The sequence below is a fragment of the Camarhynchus parvulus genome, chromosome 1A (genome assembly GCF_901933205.1).
Source record: "Camarhynchus parvulus chromosome 1A, STF_HiC, whole genome shotgun sequence".
NCBI classification, from domain to species: Eukaryota; Metazoa; Chordata; class Aves; order Passeriformes; family Thraupidae; genus Camarhynchus; species Camarhynchus parvulus.
In genome coordinates, this window is record NC_044586.1 from 3,430,739 (window position 1) to 3,457,638 (window position 26,900).

Below are 26,900 nucleotides of genomic sequence, written 5' to 3' on the forward strand. Positions count from 1 at the left end.
TCACATGGAACCAACCAAAGATGTACCTGTTGGTAAGCAACCTCCAGACCACATTCCAAGCAACCAGATAACTGTTTGCATTTATTTTCTAAGGCTTCTCAGGAGAAAAATCCTGGCAAAGGGATTTTTCAGAAAATATCATGGTAACAATCTAGTCCAATCTGTGGAGTGTAACCATCATTTTTTGGTTCCTGTGTCACTCCTAAAGTCCTTCTGCACTGCTGGGTGCACTGACCACCTGTGGCCAAGACCCCTCCCAGTTCTGGGGATTGTTTTGGTCCAAAACTGGGGGTTTTGTTTTGGTTTTGTTTTTTCCTGGGGATTTTGTTGGTCCAGAAGCTGCTGCCAGCCCACCTTGCCGTGCCTGCTTCCAGGTGCATTGCTTCTGCACCCCTTGTATTTGCTTGGCTCACAGGGTGTGTGCTCTTCCTGCTCTTCCCTGCTTCTTGAGCATATATATTTACCCTCTGTCATGTTTTTCACTCATAAAGTCTGTCCTGTAGGGTTATTTAAGGGTGGATGTCTTCTCTCACCTTATGGCTCTTTCTGAGTGCTGGTATTGCATTACAAAAATAGAAACCAGTGATTTATGTTCATTCCTGGTAATAAATGACCTTGGGACCGGGTCTCTTAGGACCTAAACTGTAAATAATTAAACTTTACCTCTGTGGAACCCTCACTCAACCCAGGGTGGTTTTAGCTGTGCTTTTATAACAGTTACCTTTTAATTTCTTTCCCAGGCACTGGGGTCATGTAGCATGGTCAAAAAAACCCCAAAAATTAAAAGCTATGCACACCTTGTCTTTATGTGCATGAGATAATAAATGCTGTGTAGTTTAAAACCCAAAAGCTGATGTAACTGCAGAGCAGCCATGTGTTGATTCCAGCTTGGCCTAGCAATTCCAAGCAGGAGCAGGCTCTCAAGCTCATTGATTCTTTGGGTTTTTTTGGGTTTTTTTCACCAAGTTTATCAAGCTATGAGCTTTGGGCATCTGACTTTTACTCTTGACCAACCTGATATCAGTGATTTGAGATTTTTTTTACTTCATATCCGAATAAAAGGGAGTATGAAGGAAACAGGGGAAGATGCAATTTTCCAATATTAGCTGATGAAGTGGAGGATTGTAAATTTCTGAAAAGATTAAATATGCTTTCTAATTTTCTAATTTTTTAATTTTTTTCTTTTTTTTAATTTGGGCAATTCAAAAAGTGCCAGCTGTCTGTCATGGTTTAGGCTTTTTAGCCAGAAAAGGCTAATTTATATTCTGGGCATTCTGAGTAGACTGTTCTGTGAACAGCAATGCTCAAATAAAAATGTGAGATTTAGTCCTGCGAGCATATTGTGGTGAAATAAATTGTTGAATGAGGCATTTGGAAGTGAGTGTTAAAGATTACAAAAATATCCAGCTACTGCACACCCAAATATTACTTTTTCTTCTGAGAATCATCTAGGCGCATGGGAGAACCTTGATTTTTGGGACATAGGATTTTTCAAAATCAGTATTTAAAAGAGAATAATGGAAGCTGGGCAATTGGCTGCTCTGTGGTTCCTTCAATCCCCCCCCATGAAAATCTCTGCAACAAAGAAAAAAAAAAAAGAAAAACTGTAGCTTTTGTTTGGAGAGAGGCTGGTCTGCATGTCATGATGCTCTTTTAGAGGTTTCTTTCCCTTCTAATGCTGTGAATTTATCTCATGGTTGACTTGTACTAGTTATCTGTGCTCAGTAACTTTTTCAGTGTCCAGGAAGTCCCATACTGAATACACTGTTGTGACTTTATCCCTTCCACCCTCCTTCCAAATAATTCTTAAAAGTCATTTCCATCATCTGACAGGGTTCTATCTCCTGCAAATCCCAGGGACTTCTTTTTCTGCTTTTGTAATTTGATTTTAAATGTAGGCCTGTTGATCCAAATAGTTCTTGTATTAGCAATCACTATTCAAGTGTCTGTTTTCTATGTGCAACAAGATGGGGATTAAAATTCATCAGGGATTAAAAAAAAAAAGTGGAAATGAAAAATAAAATGGAAGCAAAATTTCTTCCTATCCTTACTCCTGTGTTTGTGAGAGAACAGCACAGCTGACTCGAAGTCTGTGGGATGTGGACAGTAGGCAAAATATATTGTGGAGATACAGTTCCCTCTGGATAATTCAAAAATACACAAAATAATCATTATGGTGCACACAATTTCCTTTGTTACTCTTGTGGCTTGAAACATATCCCAGATTCCTCAGGTTTTGTGCAATCTTTTTTTCTTCTTCCATAAATCTGGAGCTGTGGATGCTTCCTCCCTCCTCTGCTGTACTTTACTCCTGGGGAGGAGGGGATGTCCAAATGCCATTTCTGAGTAACAAACTCTCTTGTGTTCAGGCCAACAGTGTGAGTCAGGAGTGAGAGAGTTCTTCCACTCCCTGCCTCTGCTCAGACAGGTTTGGAAATCTCTGGAAAAGCATTTGTGGTCAGTTTGGCATTAGTTTTTGTACTGCATGTGCCTATTTATACTGCAAGTCGTTTGCATCTTGTGTATTACCCTCTTGGATAATATCCCCCTGGAGTGCACTAAAACATGAGAGTGAGAGGAACACTAGATAAGAGCAGCCTCATATTAAGGAAATGCAAATTACATGACATCACAGTTTACACATTTCCATTTCAGGAGCAATCCAAGAGGGTATAAGCTCCATCATTAGAGAAGTTTCACTAATTTTATGTAGTCAGGACAATTTACAGTGGTTAAAGTCTTGTTTGGTAACCACTGGAGGCAAGTGCCACCTGCTGCAGCTCTTTGTGTTAAGATTTCATTACTGGGAACGAGGGTGCTGCACAATATATGCCCCAAATTTTGAAGGAGAACTATTGCTGCCACTGGTTTCATGTCACCTGAGCACTTTGTCCTTCTTGTCACCTGCCAGACCTGTCTGATCACTGTGCTAGGGCTGCAATGCCTCTTCTGCTCACAATTGAAAGGAAAGGGGATGTTCACAACTGAATGGAAAGGGGATGTTTTGCATCTCTGGAACTTCCAGACTGCACCAAGCCTGAGCAAGAGAGGGAGGCCATGCTGTTGCTGGTGGTGAAGCCTTGGAAAGCAGCACCTGTGCTTCTGATGTGAAACCATCCAGTGCCAGGCAGGGGAAAGCCCTGAGCACACTGAGAAGAAGCCATCTGCTAAATAATGCTAAAACTTGGCAGGAGTGAACTACACAGGAGCCCCTGGTGCTCACCAATCGATCTGGGCAGCAGGAAAAATGTTAGGACATTGGCTGGGATTTCCCTGCTTGTAGAGTAAAGGATCCCCTCCCTTACAAAAATCTATGTTTTCAAGCAGAAGCATTCAAATCATGTGGGAACTTTTGGAAAAAGAGCTGTACATGCCCTTCACTGGGGAAAGAGTCAATGAGGAAGACGTGGGCAACAGGGCTCGACCTTTCAGAAACAATAAGAGTGTTTGGGACTATTGACCACAAATGCCCTTTTTGGAACCTGAAGCTGAGTGAGTTTTCTCCCCATCCTGAGATAATAAGCTCTCAGTAAAGTCCAGATAAGCATGGGTTTTGGCAAGCCTCAAAGCTGCCAGGTGAAAGCTGTCTTTGGTTTAGCTGGCTGTGAGAATCCGGGTGTGAGGGCCCCTCACAAAGTTCCAGAGGAACTCCTGGGTGACAGGATTGCTGTGCAAGTGTGACAGGAGGGGAAGTGCAGTGTTGTTGTGCCCTCAGCACTGCATTTCTACTGGCAGAAGAAATCCTCTGTCTCACCTGTTTGTTGTTTTGTTTTGGGTTTTTTTTCTGGTTGGTTGTTCAGATTTTCAAGAGGCGCTGCTCCAGCAGTAAAACTGGAAAGCTTGTATTTAGGAAGATGGGTTTGTATCTGAATCCACAATTTCCTCACTCTCTAATTTCTGTAAATCTTGACCCACCAATGTGGCTAAAGCTGCGATCTTATTTCGTATTTAGTTCAGAGAAAACAGATGGGAATATCTCCCGTTAACATCACCTGAGAGCCTGGCACTGGCTGTGCTTTAAAGAACTGACTCACAAAGCTGAATAATGCCAAAGGAAGCAAATTTTTTTCGGATGTGTAGCTTGCCCAAATGTCACCTTCGGTGCTCTGGGCTGCAGCTGTGCTGTTTTCCCTTTAACAAAGGGCATGAAGGTGGCTGGGCCAGCCTGACTAGACATTAATTGTGCAGATGCCTTTGGGGAGAAGTACTGACCTCGTGCATGGGCAGGGAATGATTTGGGGACTGCTCTGCTCCCACCATGCAATTCCACATCCCTGTTTGTGGCTTGGCTCCCTCCAGCCCTCCTGTGTGGCTGAGGAGGAAACAGCCACAGCATCCCTGGAGCAGGTGAAGTGGTTGGTCCATGGGATTGTTCCTGGAGGAGGTGGCTCAGTGTGACCCAGAGCCAGGCCCACACATGTGGGCAGTCTGGGTGTCAGAACCCAGGACATTCCTCTGGCTGCCCTGGAGGACTCCAGACCCTGGCAGGGGGCTCAGAGACCTTGGCACAGAGTCACAAACACCTGTGCCTTTGATTTTAGCCCATGGAAACAATTCCCAACTTTGTGTGAGGAGTTACAAGCCACAGGAGTTTGAGTAGAATGATAGTTAATTTGTCACAGGGTGAAAAAGTAGAATTTTGGGGATTTAGAATGGGGGTTCAGGAGGCAAGATGGAGGAATCTGGATGCATCCTGTCCTTCTTCTTCTTGTCCTCCATCTTCTGCTGTGATGGTGGCACTTTTGGATTGGTTTAGAGTAGAGACAGACTGTCTAACATAGGTGATAGGTATTGGAAAATTATTGTAAATAAAGTACACATAGTTCTTAGTATAAAAAACTAACACCACCCCAAAGGTAGGGACTGTACCACAAACCAACCTGCTGGACAGATCTCAGCAAGTCAGAAAAAGAATGTAATAGATAAGGGAAAATAAACAACCTTGAAAACTGGAACTGACGAATCCTGACTCCTTCTTCAATGGCAGGGCTGGGGAAAAAGACTCTTTAATAACTCGGGAGTCATCTCAACCACAGAAAACCTGAGATCTGGGGACTGTTTAAGCTCTTTGTGGATGGAGGAATGTGGGACATCTGAAAACCTTCCAGCTGTCTTACTAAAATACCTTACCTTTGTGCTGGATCTTATTTGGGCCACAACCTCAGCTGCTGCAAGTCGCAGCTTGCTCCTCTTCCCTGGATTTCACACTGGCACCTACAAAGAAATTGGGATTTCTATGTCAATGGTTTTGCATCCATGGAAAGGCAGAAAGAGGTCACAGCCAATTAGAGCAGTAATTGCTTCTGCCATTTCACCTGAACTGTCTGTGAATGAGTTTTCAGAAAGCTTAATGCAATAGCTGGGAAATGTAAATTGCCACCACCAAAAAAAAAAAAAGTCCTACCTCTAATTCTTTTGTTGTTTCTGTTGGGAAAGGCAATATTTATAATTGTCAGTGTTAATTTTCTAAGTGATCATCCAACCCAATCTGACAGGAGATGAAGGACAGTCATAGGGTGGATGGCAAGCTGTGTCCCCATCTTAAAGATTTTGTACAATGTCAGGAACTATTTTTGAGTCTACATTTAAATTATTTTTTCTTGAATAACTTTATTTCTTTTCCAGACACTCTGCTGTAAATGTGCATGAAAAAAAGGAAAAGGAGGAGAAAAGCATAAGGCTGCATTAAACAATATGAGGAAAGAGTAGAGGTTATGCAAAGTTCAAGAAGCGAAGGGATATGGCTTAGAAAAACACTGAGATAATGAAAGATAATATATAGATGAAGTAACTGCAATATTGTTCCCCCTGAAACTTGCCTCGTGGGCTCCTGAGGGAAAATAGAAGTTGACATCTGCTTACTTTGGATTGCCTAGCTGGAAAAACATATGAGATGATACACATGAGACAAAGTCCTTGTGGGCCCATTGCAGTGCTGATGTGAGTGATAAGTTCTAGAAGAGAGGGGAGGTAGCAGCAAGCCAAATATTCTTGATCAAACAAGACAGACGAATAGGATATTTTTATAAGCCTGGTTTAACGCTGACTTCATGCATGTTGTTACCTTTTTCCCCCCTAAATTTAAGAATCTAGTGTAGTTTTTGGGTGTGTTGTGGATAGAAGCAGTGTCAGGTGAGTTGAAACTGCAGCATGGATTTAGATTATTTATTGAGAAGAAACCCAGGGCCTTTTTCAGAATAAGGCTAATGAGACCCTGGGTTTCCCCAGGCTAGGTTGATAGCCTCCCTTATTAGAGGCCCACGGAAGAGGTTGGGAAGTCCTACTTTTTGGGAATTACCTTGGCACAGTTGCTCCTGCCTTAAGGTTGTAAGATGACTTCCTTCCTTTTCAGCCCCATTTCCATGATTGTTTTGGAAACTGTTTCAAAAAACACTGAGTTTTGGGGAAGCACCTATGAACAGGCAATTACTTTGTCCTGAATGACTTCCCAATAATTTGGTCAAAACTCTTTTTTTACCCTGTGTCTGTCACAGACCTGCCTTAGTTCAGCCCCAAGTTTCTTGATCAGATTCCTTCATGAAAGCATAGAAATCTAAGTATTTATTTCAGTATGCTCCTTAATTCCTTTTATGTTTCATGTCTAAAATGTGACTATACTTTAGCCTCTTTTGTAATTTTTGAGCAGCGTGGAATTCAGAACAGTGCATGCTTAACACTTGAAACACTGTATGAAAATATCTGAAAGCTCTTTTTTGTACAAGGGCTTCTTTAAAAGCCTTGGGTTTATTCTTTAGTCTTATTTTTTTTTTCTTTCAGTTGCTTCTCACAGTAACATAAAGGCAAATGTAATGGAAACAAGTACTAAATTCTGGGAATGGCAAATAGAAAAAGGATAAGTGGAGAAAAAAAAGTTCTGCTTTTCATAGGACTTCAGAAGTCTTTGGGAGCTTGCTAGAAGTGCTGGCTCTGGTCCAATGTGCTTTTATTGGCATACATGAACAAATTACCCAGGGCACAGCTATTTTTCTTACTGTAGTAAAAACAGGGGCACTGAATAGAGGCTTTAAGTAGGACAAATATTTTTCCTTTGAAACTGGCTATGAGTTTAAAGTTTATCTAGTGTGCCTTCTGGAAAAGTGGAAAATAGACCTCTTAATCTCACAGAATAGAAAATGTATTCTAGTTTAGGCAACTCAGAGCTCAATAAGCAAAATTTAGTCATTGGTGAGGAACTGGAATAGTTTTACAATAAGCAGCATAATTTCTTAGTTGCCTAGAATGTGGGATGAAGCTCTGTTTAAATTGTTTGTAGCTGTGTCCCTCAAAAATTTTCTATGGATCCCTTCCCTCTGGCATCTCCCAGGGCTCTGATGTTTTCTGGCCACATGAATGTAGCCAGGACGATAAGGATGTTATGGAAAATAGTTTTTAAGATAACATTCATTGCTGTAAGGACTGTCTCCATGGGTAATTCTTCTAATTCCAGCTGGAGCTGTAGCTCACTGTGCTGTTGTGTCATTTCTCTTCAAAACCTGGCAGCATCCTGGAGCAGTAGGGTCTCAGGTTAATTATAAGGTTTATTATCATTAATTTAATATTTATCTTATTAATAAGGTTTATTATTATAAAAGTTAATTATTTAACCTTTCTGAGGTCCACAGGAGGGTAACCTGAAGGAAGATTTTAGATGACTACTTCTTAAATAATGGGTAAAATCACAAGAATCACATCTAGAACAATTTTTGTAGAGGTTGGAAATGAATGGAGAAGTAAAATTTCCCCAGCCTCTCCTGCCATTCCTCGAGCCAGGAAAGGATCAAAAAGCATTACCTCATATGGCTTTTAGCTCCTTTCCTTTCTCCTTCCCACCCACACTTACTTCACACACATTTATTTCTAATAAAAGCAATTGCAGAACAATAAATTCATGTTCAGAATGATTTTTGAAAATTGTCTTCCTTCAAAACCTGTGGGAGCTTTCCAAGAAGTACAGCTCCACTGAGGTTTCCTGGGGGCAAGGTATATTGGGCTTCTGTCCCACACTATCTGACATTAGTTTGAAGAAAATTTGATATATAAAATGCCTCAGCATTTTGGCAAATTTGGCATTAAAAAAGCCTCAGTTGAATGAATGAGCAAATTGCAATAAAATACCGGTTGTAGCATTTCAGAATCCATTTCTAGTGAGAGTTTGTTAAATTTGGCTTGGTGACCATCAATGACAAACTCCTGGGGGAAATTTTCTTGTGAAATTCAAACTCATTAGAGGTAATTGCAGAAAAAAACATTTTGTGGTGATTATAATTTATCTTTTATAAAGGTTTCTAATATTGGCATCCTTAATCACTGGATGTTTGCTGGAAACCAAATATATGGTTGTAAAGGCATTAAAATTTTCAAAAGTATATATACTTTTACTTCTGGAAGTCAAGCCTGTAAACTTGCCAAGCCTGGGCATTCACAGCAGAGACTGCTTTTGAAAATGTGGATCTGTGAATTGAGTTGGAAAATAATAATAGTCATGCATTTGATTCAGGTGATTTGAAACAAAACAAAACCTCAAAATTGTGGCATTTGCTGAATATATGTACCTGGAATTGAAATACACCTAGAGGAAGAGCTTGGCCCAGATTAATGGATGGGAAAATTGTATCTGTACAGCAAAACATAGATGATTGCAACTAGAAAACCAGAGGCATGGAACGCCAAAAGTTTAAATCCTATTTCCTTCCCACAGATTGTGGGATCTGCTATTGTTCAGCCTATTTTCATCCAGGAAACAATTGCTGAGTTACATAAGTGCACTGTAAATACTGTGGCAGGGTGTGACTTCAGTCAGCTGTGACCTCAGTGCGGTGAGTTCTTTTTACACTTGACTCACTTTGTGCTGAATAATTGCAGCCCTGATGTGGACAAAGGCACAGGATAGTGCCTTTAGTTTACTTACTGAATTGCAATATATTGAGGTTTTGGGGTCTTTTTCGGGTTGTATGTGTGTAAACACAAACAAAAAAGTCAATGATCGAGTTTTCTGGTGACCCCCAACAAACGTCTCCAGCTGATGCTGGTGATGCCTTGTGAAGGATGACCTAGAACAGAGACTAGACAGAGTTAAAGAATGAAGCAGGGATTTATTCAATGGATCTCCTCAATAGATCCACCTTGGGCAGCACAAGAGCCCAGCCAGGGCTGCACCCAAGATGAACCAAAATGGCCCCAAAATGCACAACCAGGCACGGGGTCTCTCCCTGTGATCAGTTCTGCTCTATTTGCATCTTGCAGTTCATTGTCCCATTCCAGCTTTAGCCCCTGCAGTCCCACCCTGCTTGTTTTTCTCTCTCCAGCCCACGGTGTTTGTGCTCTTGGGCCTGAGATTTGGATCATTTGTCCTTGGTGCCCAGCTGGAGCAGGAATTGTTTTGTCTCCCTGCTCTGTGCAGAGAGCTCACCATGCCATAATATGAAGCTCAGACCCACACACTAAAGCAGCACAGAATCTGAAAAATAGAAAAGCTCAAACCTGAGGCATCACTGGGGTGCAAGTGAGTTATTGCCTGTCTGAAAGTGCTGAGAGCTGCTCAGACCACAGTCAAGGTCACGTACCCCACTGCAGTCATATGCCTGTTTTTAATCTCAGGTGAGGGGGAGTTGTCCTTGAAGTTTATTGTTTCAGATTCATGCTTCAGAAGGAAAAACCATCAAGGAAATGCTGCATGATACAGTCTGTTTGACTTGACTCTTCTGTGTGAGCAATCAACTCACATAGCTCTTCTCATGTCTCTGCTTTATTCTGCTGTGGAGTAGGAAATGACTTTGGGTTTCCTGGTTGGTGGCAAGAAGGTATTTCAAGAAGAAGGGAGAAAAAAAATCAAAGTAATATTCCCTTGAAAAATATTTTCCCAGTGCAAATTTTTCAGTGAAAACAAAATAATTGTGTTTTTTGACTGCATTAAATTGAATATCTCAGTTGGTCCGGTGATGGTGTTATGGGTTCTTTTTTTTTCATAGATGGGAAAATCGAATAAATTTGTTGTTTGTAAAAGTCAGCGACTGCTCCTGCTAGGGTTTAAAATAGCTTATAGTGCAACTTATCCTCCAACTTTATTTAAAAATTTATTGGCTTTCCCTGCCTTTTCTCTCTTCTGCCTGATTTTCAGGGTCTCTATGGACTTGTTGTTACCATGTGGACACTGTGCATCCAGGCCGCTTTTCATGGTCTCCTCCTAATAATGAAAAATACAACAGGTGCTGACCTGGATGGCAACTCAGGAGGAGCAGTTCTCCTGTAGGTTCAAGAAAAGCAGTTTTTGTAGTCCCCAGAATTTGAAAAAAAAATCCTGTAACACAGGGCAAGTTTTAAAGAAAACATCCAGTTTTCTGCCAAAAGTGTCAATGATCCAGCTTCAGTCAAAACTCTATTCTGAGATTGGGCTCAGATTTGACTCCCAGCTATTGCCATTGTTGCTGCTATTCACTGCAGCTTCACAACCACGTCTTTGAGAACAAATTCTTCTCCTTATGTGCTTTATGTGTGTATGACAAGTGAAAACCTGGTCCCTTTTAGGAGGCTTGCTGACTAGGCTTGCAATTAAATCAAATACTTTCCAGGAATCATGTGTTATTTTGATACTTGAATATACACGATGTTACAAGTACATTGACAATATTAGGGGAATATTTTAAAATAATTTTGAGAATATGAGTACTCTGCTGCCTTTTCTGGCATTAAAAACTTGTTTAATCCCGAAAACTTTTATTGGTGATATTTGGTTTAGATTGTGTTACTTAAAGTCATGAGGATTTGCATATCAGTCTTGTGAAACCTTGTTTGCACATTATTTGAGTCAGGGAAGTTTGAAGAATTAGTCAGCATCATTAGAATAGTATGTGCTTATTTATTAAGTTTTAAAATTAAACTTTTAGATTTGCTATTGAGTTCCACTGTGAGCTTGTGCTCAGCATTGCTGATTTGTTGTGGTCTGATCAATAACCTTTTAACTTTTCAATTGTACCTATTTGTTCACCTTTATTAAACAGAGCTTTTTCTGTTTTCACTGAACTGCATGCAAACTGCCCTTTTTATGTTTTTTGGGGTACCATATAGAAAATCTAAATCTTCCAGTAAGACATGGAGCATGAGCCCTTGTCACAGTAAAGTTTGAGGCCTTCCAGATACATGTTAGTTTGCATTCAGAGCACTTTGCTGGTGAAAGAGCTGAAGATTCAATAAACAAAGTTAAATCATCAAGGAATACCATCAGTGGGTGGTCCACAATGGTTTGGAGCATGAGTGTTTGAGATCATCAGTAAGCCAGTGGATGTTGCTCCTACTCAACTTTGTCTTGTTTAATTCAGAATTGTAACCTTTTACAGACACAGAAATTGGTTTTCTATGTGAGTAAGCAATGGACTTCAATATCTTCACCAAAACTGAAGAAAGCAAGTTTGTGAAAACAAAAATTAAATCTTGACACATTTCTATTAAACCAAATTAGAGAGGTATTGAAGAGTGTTCCTGTCTTTTTTTCTCCTCCTTCTCCTTCATGTTAATTTTTACAGTCTGAGTATTTTTACAGGTTGGAGTATGTCATTATAAAGTTTCAGTTCAGCTTTTGTTATGAACTGTACCACGCCAGTTTTAATATTGCCATGGCACAGTTATTAACTGGCTAATAAATGTGGGTAGGTGGTTAAACCAGTTTCGTTTGGGCAACTTGCAGCAGCTTTTAAACTTTTTAAACTTTTTAACTGCTGGAAGTTCTTTCATTTTTTGGTCAGAATGGGAGGAAAACTTTATCTAAAACAACACCTAAAGACATTATCTTATTAACCTTTATATACCTTAGAAGTTTTTAGAAGTTTCCATTTCTAAAGTGGTGGCTTTAAAGTTGGATGTATACTGCAAACTGAGTTTCAAAGTAGTGTCTGGAGTGCCATCTTTTGAAATCTAATGATCTCATTTGAAGTAGGATGTATCAAAGAATAAAAGGAAATAAGGGGAAAAAAATATCAGGGAGTATGAAGAAGGGAGATACAGCTGTGATTTCTGTGCTGGGTCAGCAGAATTCACCAGTCAGCAGTTTCACAAGGCAGCTTTAGTTTTATTTAAAAAACTAAAAAAAATCAAACCAAACCAAACCAAAGAAAAAAAAAAAAAACCAAAACCAAAACCAAAAAAACAAAAAAACAAAGCAAAACAAAACAAACAAAAAAAAAAACAAAAAACCCCAAACCCTCTGCAAATAACAAACCCACCAAAAACCCAAACTTGGACAAGTTTTTGTACATCCTTTCAGGTGAAGATACTGAGTGTGTTGTGGGCACATTGGAATTGGGATTTATGAGTAAAAATGGTGTCTTTTGCCAGCTCACTACTCTGCTTGACATAAACACACCAAAAATACTGATTTTTATGGTACATTATAATCCCTTTTTTCTACTTTCCTCTGCAAATTTCTTCATATGCCATAAACCCCTTCCTCTTTGGACTGCTCTGTATGTGTGGAAATTTTTTGGTTGGATTTTTGGGTTGTTTTTTTTTTAATTCTTTCTTTTATACAAGATATTCCAGCTGTGATGATACATTCTGCAAGGACTGCATAATGATCTTGATCTTGGTAATTATTACTAACATTGCTTTAGATGAGGTGGTTAATTCTCTAATTAAAAATAGCAGTGAGTGGTGGCTTCAGTGCTTGGCATATTTATTAACGTTCCTTTGTCGCAATGGGGATTTTAAGTCTTTGAAGCTTTTGTATCTGTAGAGCTGTTTTATTTTCTTTCAATATGGTTAATTATAAATCACGGCCCAGACCTGACAGGGATGGAAATAGGTTGCCATGCCAGAATAAGAACCTGTTTTCAAGCAGGGTTTTTATTAGTGTGGCAATAATAAGGGCAAAGTCTATGAGCATGGTCTGAGGTTTATTCATTCAGTTCTTCCTGTTGGTCTCCATATTTCTTCTCTTCTTCAAAATAAAAGATAGCCATCTTAATTGTATTGTTAGAATATTTCTTTAATCACTGGGTAATATCATAGTAGGAAAAAGAAGAATTCTAGGGCATTTTTTTAATCTTAGCTTTTCCAATGTAAACCTTCTCTTTTAGGCAGCAATTAATGTTCTGAAGACAAGACCTTTGTCTACTTTGGTTGTTAATTATGACAACAAATTTTCTCTAATAAATTTATCCTCTCCCTCCTGCTGAAAGGAATGCTGCTAATGAATTTAGCATACTCTTCCTTAGTGAGGGACTCAGGGAAGAGCGCTAGATTTCAGAAAGTGTCAGTGAAAAATCAAAACACTTTCTGAAGCTGGCAAAAGCAGCATCAATTTCCTGCTGCCCTGCACTGTGGAGAAGGATGTGAATACATTTACAAATCCCCCCTGGGCACTCTGTGTGCCTTGTCACTGTCCCCTGCCTGGACAGAGTGGGGTTTTTTTTGTCTGTCACTGTCTTTAGTTGCTTGAAATGCTTCTACCCCTGTTACCCCTTACACAAACAGGTAAATAATATTTGTTATTGCTGAATGTTTATTATTTATTTAAATTTATTTATTTATTAAAACTATTTAAATTTATTTTATTTATTTAAAAATATTTATTATTTACTCCTTATAGAAAACTGAAGTTCAGCTTTCTATAAGGAGTAAAATTCAGGCAGAGAGGGAGACACATCCAGCCCTTTCCTCCCCACCTCCAGGTTTCCTTAGCAGGAACCCCAGTTAGTTAACACTGCATCCAGCAGTAAAATCTAAAACCAGGATGCAAAGAAGTGCAGATTTGCATAAGCTAAAATGCAATATAATTGGTGCTAAGGGTCGTGCTGGACAACTGCTCTGAATGCAGAGAGGTCCTGAAGGAAACAGCATTCTTAAAATTGTTTTATTAGCTTATTTCTTACACAGGAGTGAATACTGGAGTATATACAACTCAGAGAGCTTCAAAAATAAATATCAATAAATACAGAGTGGCTTGAGAGAGGCAAAGGGGACAACAGTCAGATTGGTGGGGAATTAATTTAATTTATTTTTTGTTCAAACTGCTGCAGTTTAGGGCCTGGCTGTCCATTTTCTGCATTAGTTTTTTGCTGTCATCTTTTCTACCAGCTTTTGGATGCCCCAACCTGCTTAACATGAAACTGAAAACATTACAGAGCAAAGCTGCTGCCAGCTCAACCAAAGGCAGTTTTTCTCAGAGAAATTCTGGTTATCAGTGCACTGAGGCTGGAAAATCCCCAGGGGTCATTTCAGAAGTATCACTTACTCATGCATTCATGTGCATTTTGGTGTTTATCTCCAGGCAAGATGTCCAACAAGCAGCAGAACTCGTGTTTTGCTCTTGGTTGTGCTCTGAAGCAAGTCCCAAAGCAGAGGGCAGCAGGCACATTTCAGCTGGCTCCACAGGATGTATTTCTGCCAGGAGTTTCCCATTTGTCAAATCTCTGGCTGGAGTGAAGATACAAATAGGGGAGTAATGGGTCAGAACAGCAAGGTAGACGCCAGGAGATGCTGTTTGAAAATTTAGCACCAGGAGGGAAAGTTGTGTGGGAGTGAACAGGGTGAGGTTTGAGAAGAAACAGATGAAAAATGGCAAGTCACACAGCAAGCCAAACAGTTTTTGTACATTCTGCAGGTCAGCAGTGAGAGGCATTTTTACTGAACGCACAGTGAGCCCTGAGTACATGGATTTTTTTTATTTTTTCCCCTGTTGTTTTGTTCTTCCGTAATACTTTTGAAAGGGGAAGGGTGGAGAGAGAGTGTCCTTATCTGACATTGCTGCACCCACCAGGGAATGGTGTTACCTTGTAATGTCTTCTGCTTTCTGTTTAGGCTGGAGTTACAGCCTGTGCTCTGCCTGGGGACAATTTTGGGGGGTTTGGGGGGACACATGACAACAGTAACATTTTCCTAATCAGTAGACAATAATCATTCCAGCCATTATTGGCTTTCCTGTGCATCCTTTTCTCCTTAGCCCTTCCCCCTCCATGATTTCTAAAATATCCACATCATTAAGTTGCTTCTCTTTTGGTTTCCATATGATATTGTGATCTGCCTCAGGGTGGGACTGGTGGCTTCAGGATGAGTGGAAAAGAGCACCAGGCTCTAGAATATCTAATTTGCTCTAATGATGCAGCTCTGCCTTTCTGGGAAAAGGTGTTCTGGGTTTGTTTTTTTTTTTTAATAACCTGAGGGATTTTGTTACTTTGAAACTTTTATTAGGAAATTACATGGCAGGACATGTGAGCTGTTGATGTGCCACATAAATTGCATTGTTTTCATGAGGCTGCCATGCTACAAGATGGGGAAGACAAAGAGTAATTAAAAAAAAACAAAACCGTGTTCATGACTGATAGAATCACATTGTACACTGGCATCATTCTCCCCATGCTTGGGATTACCACCTGTAACTGCTGAAGGACAAAAGTGCATCTGTCTCAGAAGTGGTTTCTCTGTTATAAAAGCTGGGCCCTTGTCATTCACAGAGCTCCTGACTATCAATATCCCTTCAAAATAAAGCTGATGGCAGCAGGGAAGTTCTGGGTGAATTTTTTTGTTGTTGTTGAGACAATTTTGTGGATTTTTTTTTGTTTTTCAAAATAAAATATTTATAAATATTTTAAACTGATTTTAATTATATAGTATTTCATTATACTTAAGGATAAATACCATTATATTTGTCTTATTATTATTATTTTATCTATGTTCTTATTATTCTTTCCTTCTTGAAATCTTACTTAGCTTTCCTGGTTTAAAATATTTCTTTTTCAGAGCAGGCATGAGTATATATTTCTTTCTTTCAGGATTCTGAGACATGACCATTTTTGGTCATATTCCCAATTAAACTGTTGATACTTCAGGCCTAATTGAAGAGGGATTTTACCGTTAATTGTGAAGGATGTTTATTTTGAAGTCTGGGACACCAGTGGAGGTTGCTGTGAACTGCTGGGCTGGGGTGAAAGGGAAGATTAAAGAGGAAGTGGAGTTTATTAATAGACTCCTGGCTGACAATGGCTTTGCAGTGTGCAGGGGGTGACTTTTGCTGCAGGACTGACTGGTTATAAGAGATGAAAGAGCATTTGAGATGAGAAACACAGCAGAGAAAGCTGTACAAGTCAATAATAAAGCCCTGCACATACTGTTACCCTTTTGTGGTTTTCACTTTCTTCATCATGCACTTAATTAAAAAAAATTTAAAGCATTTTCCTAAATTTTTTTTTAATTAAACATTTAGGTTGAATGAGATCCAATTATGTGATAATTCTGGGGAGTCACAAGTAGCTTTTTGATGCTGTTGTAAATATTTGGACTAATTATAAATGATGACAGTAAAGGGTTTGTTTGTATTCACATTCTGGAGGTTTCTTGAACCAAGTGACAGAAGCATTGCACGAAATTGTAATCACATTGAAAGTGTCATGTCAAGGTAGTTGTGCTGGCATTTCAAAAACACTGGAAAATTGCATGAGGGACAGGAAATATTGTTGGTTTTACTCGACTATCTAATACCAAGTGGTGTTTTGTTTGCATATCAGCTAAAGGTGACTAAAACTCTTGTATTTGCTTGTCAGAACAAGCTGCTTGCTTTTTTTTTTTAATTTTAAAAGTCAAAATTTTTGACTTCAGATTTTCAGTATCTCTTCATTCAAAACATAATTCTGAAGCTTTTTGTATTTAAGTGGTGTTGTGCCTTACAGTGGGCAAGTATTTAGTCATGAGAGATGGTTTCTTTCCCCAGTGTGAAAATCTGCTGCTCAGCTTTCTTGCTGCTTTCAAACTCAGTGTGTCATGCTGACTTCAAAGGCTGAAGCTTGAAATTCTAATATATTACATTCTAATATATTACATTCCTTCTACTTAAAATATCTGCTTCACCACCTCCATAAAATTGAGTGAATACAAATACAAACCAAGTATTTGTCAGATTAAGATGTCAGAGCAGTGGAATTATTCTGAGAAAGTCTTAAACCAAGGGGTTTTTTTTCACCCCAGATCTCACTTTAAGACAGATAGTTGCAGAATTTGTTACAAATAAGCCTATGAAAAAGACTACAAATCAAAAAAGATTATGACAAACAGAGTTATTCAATAAGTGCTATCTTAAACAATGTGTGGATGGAAAGTAAAGTGGGGATACCAAAGAGCAGCGGCGATAATTTGTGTGTTTTGGATGTGGTGACTCTGTGGAAGCTAATCACAGGGGAAACTACTAAGCAGGGCAGCAAATTGAGCATGGTTGCAGATGATGATAAGAATTAACAGCTGATAGGAAGTGGTGGAGAGCTCAGAGGCAGCCTGGGCTGGAGAGGAGCACTCTGAGCTGGAACAGGGAGTGCACAGTGAGCTGGCAAATTCTGCTGAGAAAATGAACACTTGTATCCTTTCAAGTCATGGGATGATTTCAGGATGCTTCCCAAAGGTTGCAATTGCTAATGAATTGAGCAGCACTCAGCATGGGTGGTAATTTACTGGAGACAGCTGTTAAGGACTGCACTCCATAAAAAGAATCAGAGCTGCCAAACTGACTACCAGCTTGGATATGTGGTGTATTTGTGGGGCAAAATGTGCTTGTGTCACTAAGGAGGTTCTGCAAGGAGCTAAGATTTCAAAGAAAATTAAAGAAATTTTAAAAAGTAATAATAAAAAATATATATATACATGCATGTATACACACTAAGTCAAATGAATAAGTATATACCCACTAAAAGCAACACTGCCTTTGCACATGATTTCACTTGGTATGTCAAATACACCTCAAATACAAATACATAATTTCACTTGGCATGTCTAATGCACCAACAAATACATTGTTCTAGTTAGCTTTGCTAACTGCATCTGGAGTTTGTTCCTCAGAAATGTATAAAAACTCTGCCCTCAGCACCAAAGATCACCAAAGCTTGTTTGTCTCTTGAACTGACTGATGGATTTAGAGCTCAGCACAGACTTTGGTTGTCTTTGTGCATGGAAGAAGGAAGTAGCAGAGTACACGTGGGCACTCAGGGGGTCCTGGCAGGTTAAAGAGCTGCTGCTTCTTTGTAAAACAAGAAAAGAACAGTGAATGTGGGGCAGTGAGCTGAATTAGAACCTCAGAAGATAAGCTGGCTGCAAGGCAGCTCTAGTGCAAACAGAGCAGGCTGTGCTTGCTTTGGAAACAGAGATTTTGTAGGTACAAATTTGATCTGGTACACTTTTGACTGCTCTGCAGTGTGACTGAAATGTAGAGAAATATTCAAATTTATATTATTCATGTATATATGTAAATGAAAGAGTATTTGCCCATGGTAAATTTGAATATGAAAGTCACTTTCCAGAGCTAGTTTTAACTTCAATGGACGTGTTATTAAAGGGAGAATTTTTTAAACTGTTTTATCATGGCCTGTTCAGCAGTTCAGCACTGCTTTTATAGGAAAGGTTTCATTTGGCACGTCAAACTTTCAGGATGTTAAGCACTGCTTAAAAAAAAAAAAAAAAAAAAAAGGTTTTCTTAAGTACCAAAATAGCTAACCAAGTTTCCTTTTGTGCTAACAATTGTGTTTTAATTTGATAATGCATCTTTTCTAACAATTCAGCTGATATGTTTCATAGAATATATATCAAAAGGTCATTTCAAGAGTTGCATTTGAAAGAAATGAATTGAGGGCTGAAATCGAGCATGCTTGAGCAATAAAGTTACCATTTGGAACATCTTGTTCACATTTGCAGTAGATCTTGTTCTTTGTTTAGTGAGCCTTTTATTTCTACAGCTATTCCTAAAGACCATTGTATCAAAAATAATAGCTTTGTTCACAAAATTATAAATTATTTGAAGCTATAACTATCAAATTGCTACTGGGAGAAGTTCCATAGCAGCACCACCAGGATGCAGTTAACAACAATTGAGCTTGTTGATGCAATTTCGTTCCCATTTCAACCATAATTTCCTCATTAGGTTTGTATTACACCTGTGTTCAGCCTCCATCTTTTAGGAGACTTCAGTTCATGTGCTGTTTTTCCTTTTCCCAGGTGGTTTCTCCCAGGGAGTGGCAGTGAGAATGAATGGACACATATCAAACACCCCTCCCGGTGGATATGGAAGTTACTTCCCTCAAATGAAGTAAGGTTTTGCCTTTGACTTGCCTTTTATGGACAAAATAGTGTTGTACCTCCTTCTTTAGGTTTTCATTTCAGATAGAGCTGCAGTTAGTAGGTCCCATTGGAGTTACAAAAAGGCTTTTTCTGTAGAAGAAATAACTGTGCAACCAAAGTGACAGATATTTTTGTGTTCATGTAAGGGAAAACTGTGTTCCTGCATGGACTCATCTGGAACAGCAAAATAAATTGCTGTAGCCATAACATCCTTATTATGTTACTCAGAGAGGCCTTTGTGTGCCTGAGATGTTTAAGGTTAGCTCCGAGTGAATGCATTTTTATGCATAAAAGATGAGGCTGCCTCTCCCATCTGTGAGAACAGACTGTTTCCCAGGAAAGAGAGCTGAGCAACTGCTACCTGAAAGTGTTACCTTGCCTCAGATAAGAGGGTGATCCCTGTATCAGGGGCATGGCATAGACTCACTCACAACAGTAATTTACCCATCTGATGCCAAAGAACACATATTCCTGTGTGGAACAGGATATCTGTGGTGTCTTTTTTTCTCATTAAGGTGAACTCATATATCACTCATTTTTGAAACACCTGTAGTCATATTGCCTTTTTGTTTGTGTAAGACAATGCCAGTCATTTTAAGTTTTTCATTAAAAGCAGTTAAAATTGTTAAAAGCAATCAACACTTGTGTATGCAGGGAAAAAACCCCAATTCTTACCCAATTCTTTGGCATAGTCATTATTATTATTATTGCTATTTTTATCATTATTATAATTGTGCAGTGAAGTTTGTTACTGGACTGAAGGTGGTATTTATTTGTATACCACACTCCAGTTGTGCACAAAGTTGTATTAATGCAACAAAAGAGAGCTCAGGCCTGCAGCCTAAGTGAAATATTCTCTCTCAAATTAATGGTGTGGAATAAATATCCAGTATCATTCCCTCTGTTACTAATGCTGTAGGTATGTGTAGTAAGGGGAGGGTTTTTTTCAGTGCCTGCAAATACATCTATACAGAAGATAACCAGAAATGTTTTCTTCCAGTGGCTATGGCTCCCCAACGTTTGCTCAGGCAGAGAGGGAGCAGAATTCAAGAACAAGTGCAAAAGCTCTCTATGGTAAGGTGGCAAAAACTCTCTAAACTTCTGTGCTAAGTTGCTGTTTAAATAGTGATTGTGGTGTGGTGGTGGAAATATTTTACACATATTAATCTGAAAGTGTTTGTACATACACATGGGTGTGTCTGTCAACTGAACTGAAAAAGAAAGTGGTTTTATTCCTACTAAAGCTAACTAGAAAATGCTGTTTCTTAAGAAGAGAACTCCCACCTGCTCATTTTCCAGGCAGCATTCATCACAAATGTCAGAGTGATCCTATAGCTAAGTTATGCACCAGGGAGTGGGCATTCAAGGGTTTAGCTGTGCTTAAACCCTTGTGGTGTTTTATTCCTCCTGTACCTCCCTCTGCCTCCCCAGCTTCATCCCCTGCTACCAGACAAGGCACTTACAGCATTCTTCTGCTTTGACACAAGGATTCCTAATATTCAACCTAAATATTGAATCAATCTAAGTTCAAGTTTACTTTGTTTTAGTGCTGTGCTACCAAAGTCAGTCTCTTGACATAGTGCTGAAGGCAGGAACCGAAACTGAGGAAAATTCTGAGCTGATCATTGTAAAGAGTGATTTCTGCATCATGTGTGGCTTCACTCAGCAAACTGATTGCAAGTGTTGACAGAAATAGTAGGTGGCAACAGAAACCAGCAAGGGGCATTGCCAAAAACTCTTAGCAGATTATTTCTTTATGAGATACTATAATTGTTGTGATTCCTTTTTCATTTTATGTCATCATCATAATTTTTCAGGAGTGTATGGTTTGAACATTGTGGCAGTATCAGCATCTTAACTGTGTCCTTTAATCTTTGTGAGCTTTTAAAATATCTCTCTGAGCTTTTTCATATCAAATATTGTGGGATGGTCACGTGTCAGGAGAAGATGGGGAGAAGTGAGTAAATTTGATGTGTGTGATGGTGTTTTTTTTACTTCCAAAGTACTTAACTAAATTCAGGTACTAAAGGAAAATGCTTGCCATGAAACTGCTGGGTGGTGGCTCCTGTAAAGGGAAATGTTGTCCTTGTTTCACTTCTGTGGCTGGTAGATATATACAAAAAGATAGTTGCAGTTGCCAGGAGCTGAATGAAATAGAGGAATCAGTTATTTTGGAGCTCCAAGTGGATATGTATTGGCACAGCTTTTAGAGTTTGCACATTTTACTACTTCTGCTCTGTTTTTAATACATAAAGAAGTAGGGTGTTGCTATCACCACATATATGAGCTGGAGAAAACAAGGAAAGAACCTAAATTTTTCTCAAATTCAGGGCAATTTTTCGAATTTTTAGCAACAAATTCAGTATTCTGCTGCATCCCATGTGCATCTTCTTCCCTTGTAATGTTGAATTTTTTGTGCATACTGCCCAAACAGGGCGAAAAGCAACTGAGTGAAATTGGAAGTTCTAAAGAGTGTTGAAAATGCTCATTGCAAAGTATTTTATTCATAATTAATAACTAACAAAATTATTTTATTTGAGAATATTGAGATTGTAGAGCAGGAAGAGAAATCCTACAGAGCAAGAGGAAGCTGTCTTAGCTTCCTTTTTATATTTTGTTGTTTACATATATTTTAAATGTATGTATACTATTTAGGTTAATACAGAAAGTTCATGTGTTTAATAGATTCATTTATACTAGAAAAATATATGTAATTTTACTGTAAAATGGACTGTGGGGTTTTTGGTTTTTTTGTTTTATTTAACTAAAATATGGCAACATGAGGTCAGCAGCAAATTTTCCCCATCAAAATGTTCCTTTTCTTGGAAAACTTAAGAATCAATTGGACTGAGCCCCCTATCCCTAACTATCAACAAGTAAATAGGTGCCTGGGCTCCTAGGTGACCACTTGATATTGAACTCAGTTTCTTCCAAGCACTGTAAAGGCTAGATAAAAATAAAAATAATAAAATTAAAGTAATAATAACAACAAGAACAAATTATTATTACTATTATTATTACTACTACTACTACTACTATTATTACTATTATTAATACTTGTTGTTATATATGTAGGCATGTTTGTGTCCTGGCATGAATTTTATGTCTTTGATGCCATTGCTGAGGTGATTCATGAATATCCAGCCCTTCAGCCACCACACAGAAGGCTGGCCATAATGCTGTGGCAAAGGAGGCTGGAATATTATTGGTGTTACCAATCATTGGTGTCCAGCTATTAATTGTTGTTATTATTGGTGTTCAGCTCAAAGCCAGACCGGAGCCATCACTATCTCTAACGTGCCTGTCTGACAGTGAAAACTTCCTTGCAATTGCCTTTTTTCCTGTGTCAATAATCCCTTTGTTTTCACTCATTTCCTTCCTGAAATGAGCTGTTTTCTATTTGCATGACAAATCTCACTCTGAGGCTAGGGAAGGTGCTCTCTGCACATTTTTATGGGGTTTATTTCATCGTTTGCTTCCTGTTCTCTCCATCTGAGATGGATTTTGGCTCCTGCTGTCATCTGTTGTTCTAGCATTGGCTCCTCCATATGTCCTGAGCAGTTCTGCCTGTGGGGAGAGGAGCTGCAGTCTCAGGGCTGTGCCGGGGCTTTGCCAGCCCCTGACACAGCGAGGAGCAGCCTCATTCCTCAGGAGAGATTGACCAGGATTTTGGTCCTTGAATTTGGATCACTCCAAATTGTCAGATTATTGCACAGAACTGAATGATGTTGCTAAAATTGTCTTCTCACAGCACATTAGAATTGACTGAGTGTTTTGTGCACTGAGTTTATACTCTGGTGGCTGTGATTTGGAGCTGGAAGTGAAATTGCCTGTGTATTGTATTTGCAGGGAGTGTCATGGCACGGAGGAATGATGAATCTGACTCCATGTTCTCCGAAGGCTAATTTATTACTTTATAATACTATATTATATTAAAGGATACTACATTAGACTATACTAAAGAATACAGAAAGGATACTTACTGAATGCTAAAAAGATAATAATGAAAACTTGTGACTCTTTCCAGAGTCCTGACACAGCTTGGCCCTGATTGGCCAAAGAGTCAAAACAACTCGCACCAGAATCCAATGAAACAATCACCTGTGGGTAAACAATCTCCAAACACATTCCACATGTGAGCACAACACAGGAGAAGCAAATGAGATTAGAATTATTTTCCTTTTCTTTGAGGCTTCTCAGCTTCCTAGGAGAAAAATCCTGCGCTAAGGGATTATTTCAGAGAATGTGAGTGCTACTCCTGTGTGTTTTTGCATTGCTCACATGCCTCATTCAGAGCAAGATCTGCAGTGTAACAAATTCAAGGAAACCTCAAGCAGCTTGTGAAAAATGCCAATCACTTGTTTTTAAAAGTTTAAAAGTTTAATAGTGATAAAATGGTTCTAAAAATAGTTATATATTTAGAGTAATAAAAATTTGGACAATTAGGGTTTAGGACAATATGAGACAATAGAAACAAAGAGTTATGGACAGTCCAGGTAGCTCTTTCTGGGCAAAATAAGCCCGAAAAAGGACACATGTTAACAGAGGATTAACCCTTAAAAACAATAGCCTGTTGCATATTCATACACCTCATACATGATGCATAAATTCCATTCAAACACAGGATTCTGTCTGGTCAGGGTCAACTTCTTCATCTTAATCCTAATGGTGTCTTCAAGCCTGAGCAAGGCGGGAAGAAGTTCATTTCTTCTGATAAGGGAGCAAGAAATTATTTTTTTCTGAAAGATTTAGGTGTTCTGTGACTGCTATCTCGATGAGAGTCCTTTCTTTAAAAAAAGTATCTTAGATAGCAGAGTTTCTATTTTAACATTATGTTACAACCTAGAACTATTTAACACACTACTTAAGAAAATTAATACAGCATAACTTTCTAACATAACACATATAATATTCATTTTCATCATAAAATATACATTTTTCACAAGCTCACAGGCAGGTAAACGAGTGCACTAAAGGAAGCCATCCAGGTAACATCCTTGCAGTGTTTCGGTTCTCAGATTAATTTGACAATTGACTTCTAAACAACACACTTCCTTTGACAGCCACTTCCACACAGCCATCAGAGAGAATCTCCTGGCATTAATCTCTGAAAGTGGTAGTGTTTGCTGCCCTGAAGAGGAAATTTGTTTTGAACTCGAGTTCTGACCTTTGTCCCTGGATGTTTAAGTCACGTCTCCTGCACTTTGCTCTGCCTCAAGCTGATTTTTTTTTTTGCAATTTATTCTTAAAGGGTATCAACCATCAGCCCAATGCAAATAGATGGTAGTAAATTAAGTATTGGGCTTTTCTGCTTGATCATGTGTGGAAATATTTTATGCTGTCATTCCAGGATTATTGGGACAGATTTTGGAGGAGATTCTCAATCCCTGGCCACATGGATTGCCATCAAATTTCAGAGCAATCTGCAGTCCTGATCTGTGTCATGGACTGGCTTGTAGAGCTTTTGACTTGGCTGAAAGTCTTTGGTTAAGAGTTTTCTTTTTGTTTTCTGGTGTTTTGGATGTTTTCAAAAATGAAAATAAAATCGGTAGTTTTCAATCTCTGTTTGAAAACAGAAACATGATTTGTTCCTGATGATCGGTGAATTCAATAATTTCACACAACATGAATTGCAGTAATATCTGTCCACATCAGACATCAGGGAGAGTACTAGTTTCTGTGGATCAATGTTCCTGTTCCTCTGGAAGCTTCAGTAGCTAGTAGATCTTACATTCAGGACCTATAAGAGAAATGCTGTGCTGCTTTTCACTTTATTGCCTTTGTGTTGTGAGAGATTTTACTTTAATCAGATTTTTCTGGGTTGCATTTGCTATAGATTGTGCTTAAGAATTTAACTTAAGTGTCTTCTACGATGATCCTCTCTTATTTTTTTTTTACCTTAGCAAAGGAAAAATCCTTCATCTAAATGGTGCAGCATATCAACAGAGTTTGAGCTAACCTGTTGTTAAGGCTGCACTGTACTTTAGGTGATGGGTGTAAGAGCTGCAATGAGTAGAGTACACAGGGAAAAACTCGATAATTTTGATAGTTTTATTTATGCTTTTATAGTTTTATTCTTCTTTTCATAGTTTTATGCATCATATCTGGAAGTCTCTATTGTAGTATTTCACTTCAGCTTCAATAGCCTGTTCATGCATGAAGGGACCTGTGAGAGGCTGAGATTGATTGGGAGGATGAGGAGAGTGAAACAGAGCACACAAAACATTATTTTGTTTTCAGTGTCAGGGGTTGACCCCAGCCAGCATCCCCATTTGCTTGCTCATTCCCTCTGTCTCCTCTCTGCAGCAGAACAGGGGGGAGAATTGGAAGAGAAAAAGCAAGGAAAAAACCTGATGGATCAAGACAAAGATGGCTTAATGGGTGAAGGAAAGAACAGGGAGGAAAAAGGACTGAATAGCACAAAGAGATTTATTCACAGTCTTCCACAAGAAGAGCAATGGCCAAACTATCTGGGCAAGGAGTCTTTGGAAAGACTACCTGCCAGTTTTATTGCTGAGCAAGGATATTAAACAGTATGGAATATCCTTTGGATCAGCTGTCCCAGCTGAGTCCCCTCTCAGCCTCTTGTGCACCCCCAGCCCACACACTGGGGCAGCAGAAAAAGAAATTTAGAGAAGACTTTGACACCATCCAGCCACAGCTAAAATATCTCTGTATTATCAGATCCAAAATCATCTTCATCCTAGCCAGACCCACTGCATTCAGCACATCAGCAAATTCTGTTTCTCCTTTTCAATAGCAGAGCTTGTGTTACTTGCATTTGAGGTTAGTGTGATAAGTTAAGTGATGCTTTAAGGTTTGTGTAAAAGCAGATTAATATTGATAGGTAATAATCTGTCACTTTGATATGTGAAAAAGTTGAGAGATGGAAGCTGCATTTCCTGAAGAATGGCAATGGGCACCTCTGTAGGAAAAGAAAAAGTTTTATACAGATGAAAGAAGCTGTGAGAGTCACCAGCTGAGATCTCTCTGACTGGGAAATGGGAACACAGAGGTGCTGCAGGAGGGAGCAGCAGTCTCTTGTGTCATCTGTGGAGGAGGACAGAGAACAGATTTGCAGGCTTTTATCAGCTTATCCAGGAGCTCAGGGCAGTGGAGCACTTCAGCAGGAGGGGGTGCAAAAGGGTTTGTGTCCTTTCTAATGGCAAGGGGAGAACTTATGGAGGGTTGTAGGTGGAATCTGGGACAGGAACCAAGTGCTAGGAGAAAGCACAGCTTGAAGATTCATTTTAAGGTGCTGGCAAAAGCCACGGGACAGGGAATGCATTTTAGCTGCCAGTCTTTTTATTTCCTTTCCTTTTTCTTTTTTTCTTTTTTTTTCTTTCTCTTTCTTTGTGTAATGTTGATATCATCATGGGGGGACTGTTCTTCCTTCAGTGTGATTCATGCCAGGCAAGACAAAAAAACCATGTCTCAGGGAACTGTAAGGGAAAGGAGACCCACTTATGAACCACTGGATTGTAAAAGCTTTGAAAAACAAAGGCTGAAGACAAATCCTTCCAACAATGGAAGAATTTTGCCTGATGCCAGGATTCATGTTAGAAGATGTATTTTGATGGGTGAATAATTTCAGAGTGCAGCTGTAGAATCCACCTCCAGATCCTCTATAGCAGTGTTTTAGTCCCAGTTGAAATGTTCTGTTCTCCTCTAAATGATAACTTGGGTCTCCAGCAGGTTCTAATTCTCATTCTACCTGCCTTAAAGAAATAAATTTGTAAATATGAATTGTTCTCAGTGTGGACTCTCAGTTCAGTCCGTACTGTTTGTTTATTAACACAAACACTGATTGACTTAAG

General features: G+C 39.1%; 1 protein-coding gene across 7 annotated transcripts in view; it reads left to right on the top strand.

Moving 5' to 3' along the window:
* Positions 1–26,900, top strand: part of EPS8 (epidermal growth factor receptor pathway substrate 8) — a 124,981-nt gene that overhangs the window by 56,858 nt on the left and 41,223 nt on the right. For all 7 annotated transcript variants that reach the window (XM_030960256.1, XM_030960257.1, XM_030960259.1 and 4 more), the window contains 2 exons: positions 18,961–19,051; positions 20,084–20,157. In XM_030960256.1, coding sequence (XP_030816116.1) covers positions 18,990–19,051; positions 20,084–20,157 — 136 coding nt within the window. In that variant the 5' untranslated portion in view covers positions 18,961–18,989. The remainder of the gene's footprint in view (positions 1–18,960; positions 19,052–20,083; positions 20,158–26,900) is intronic.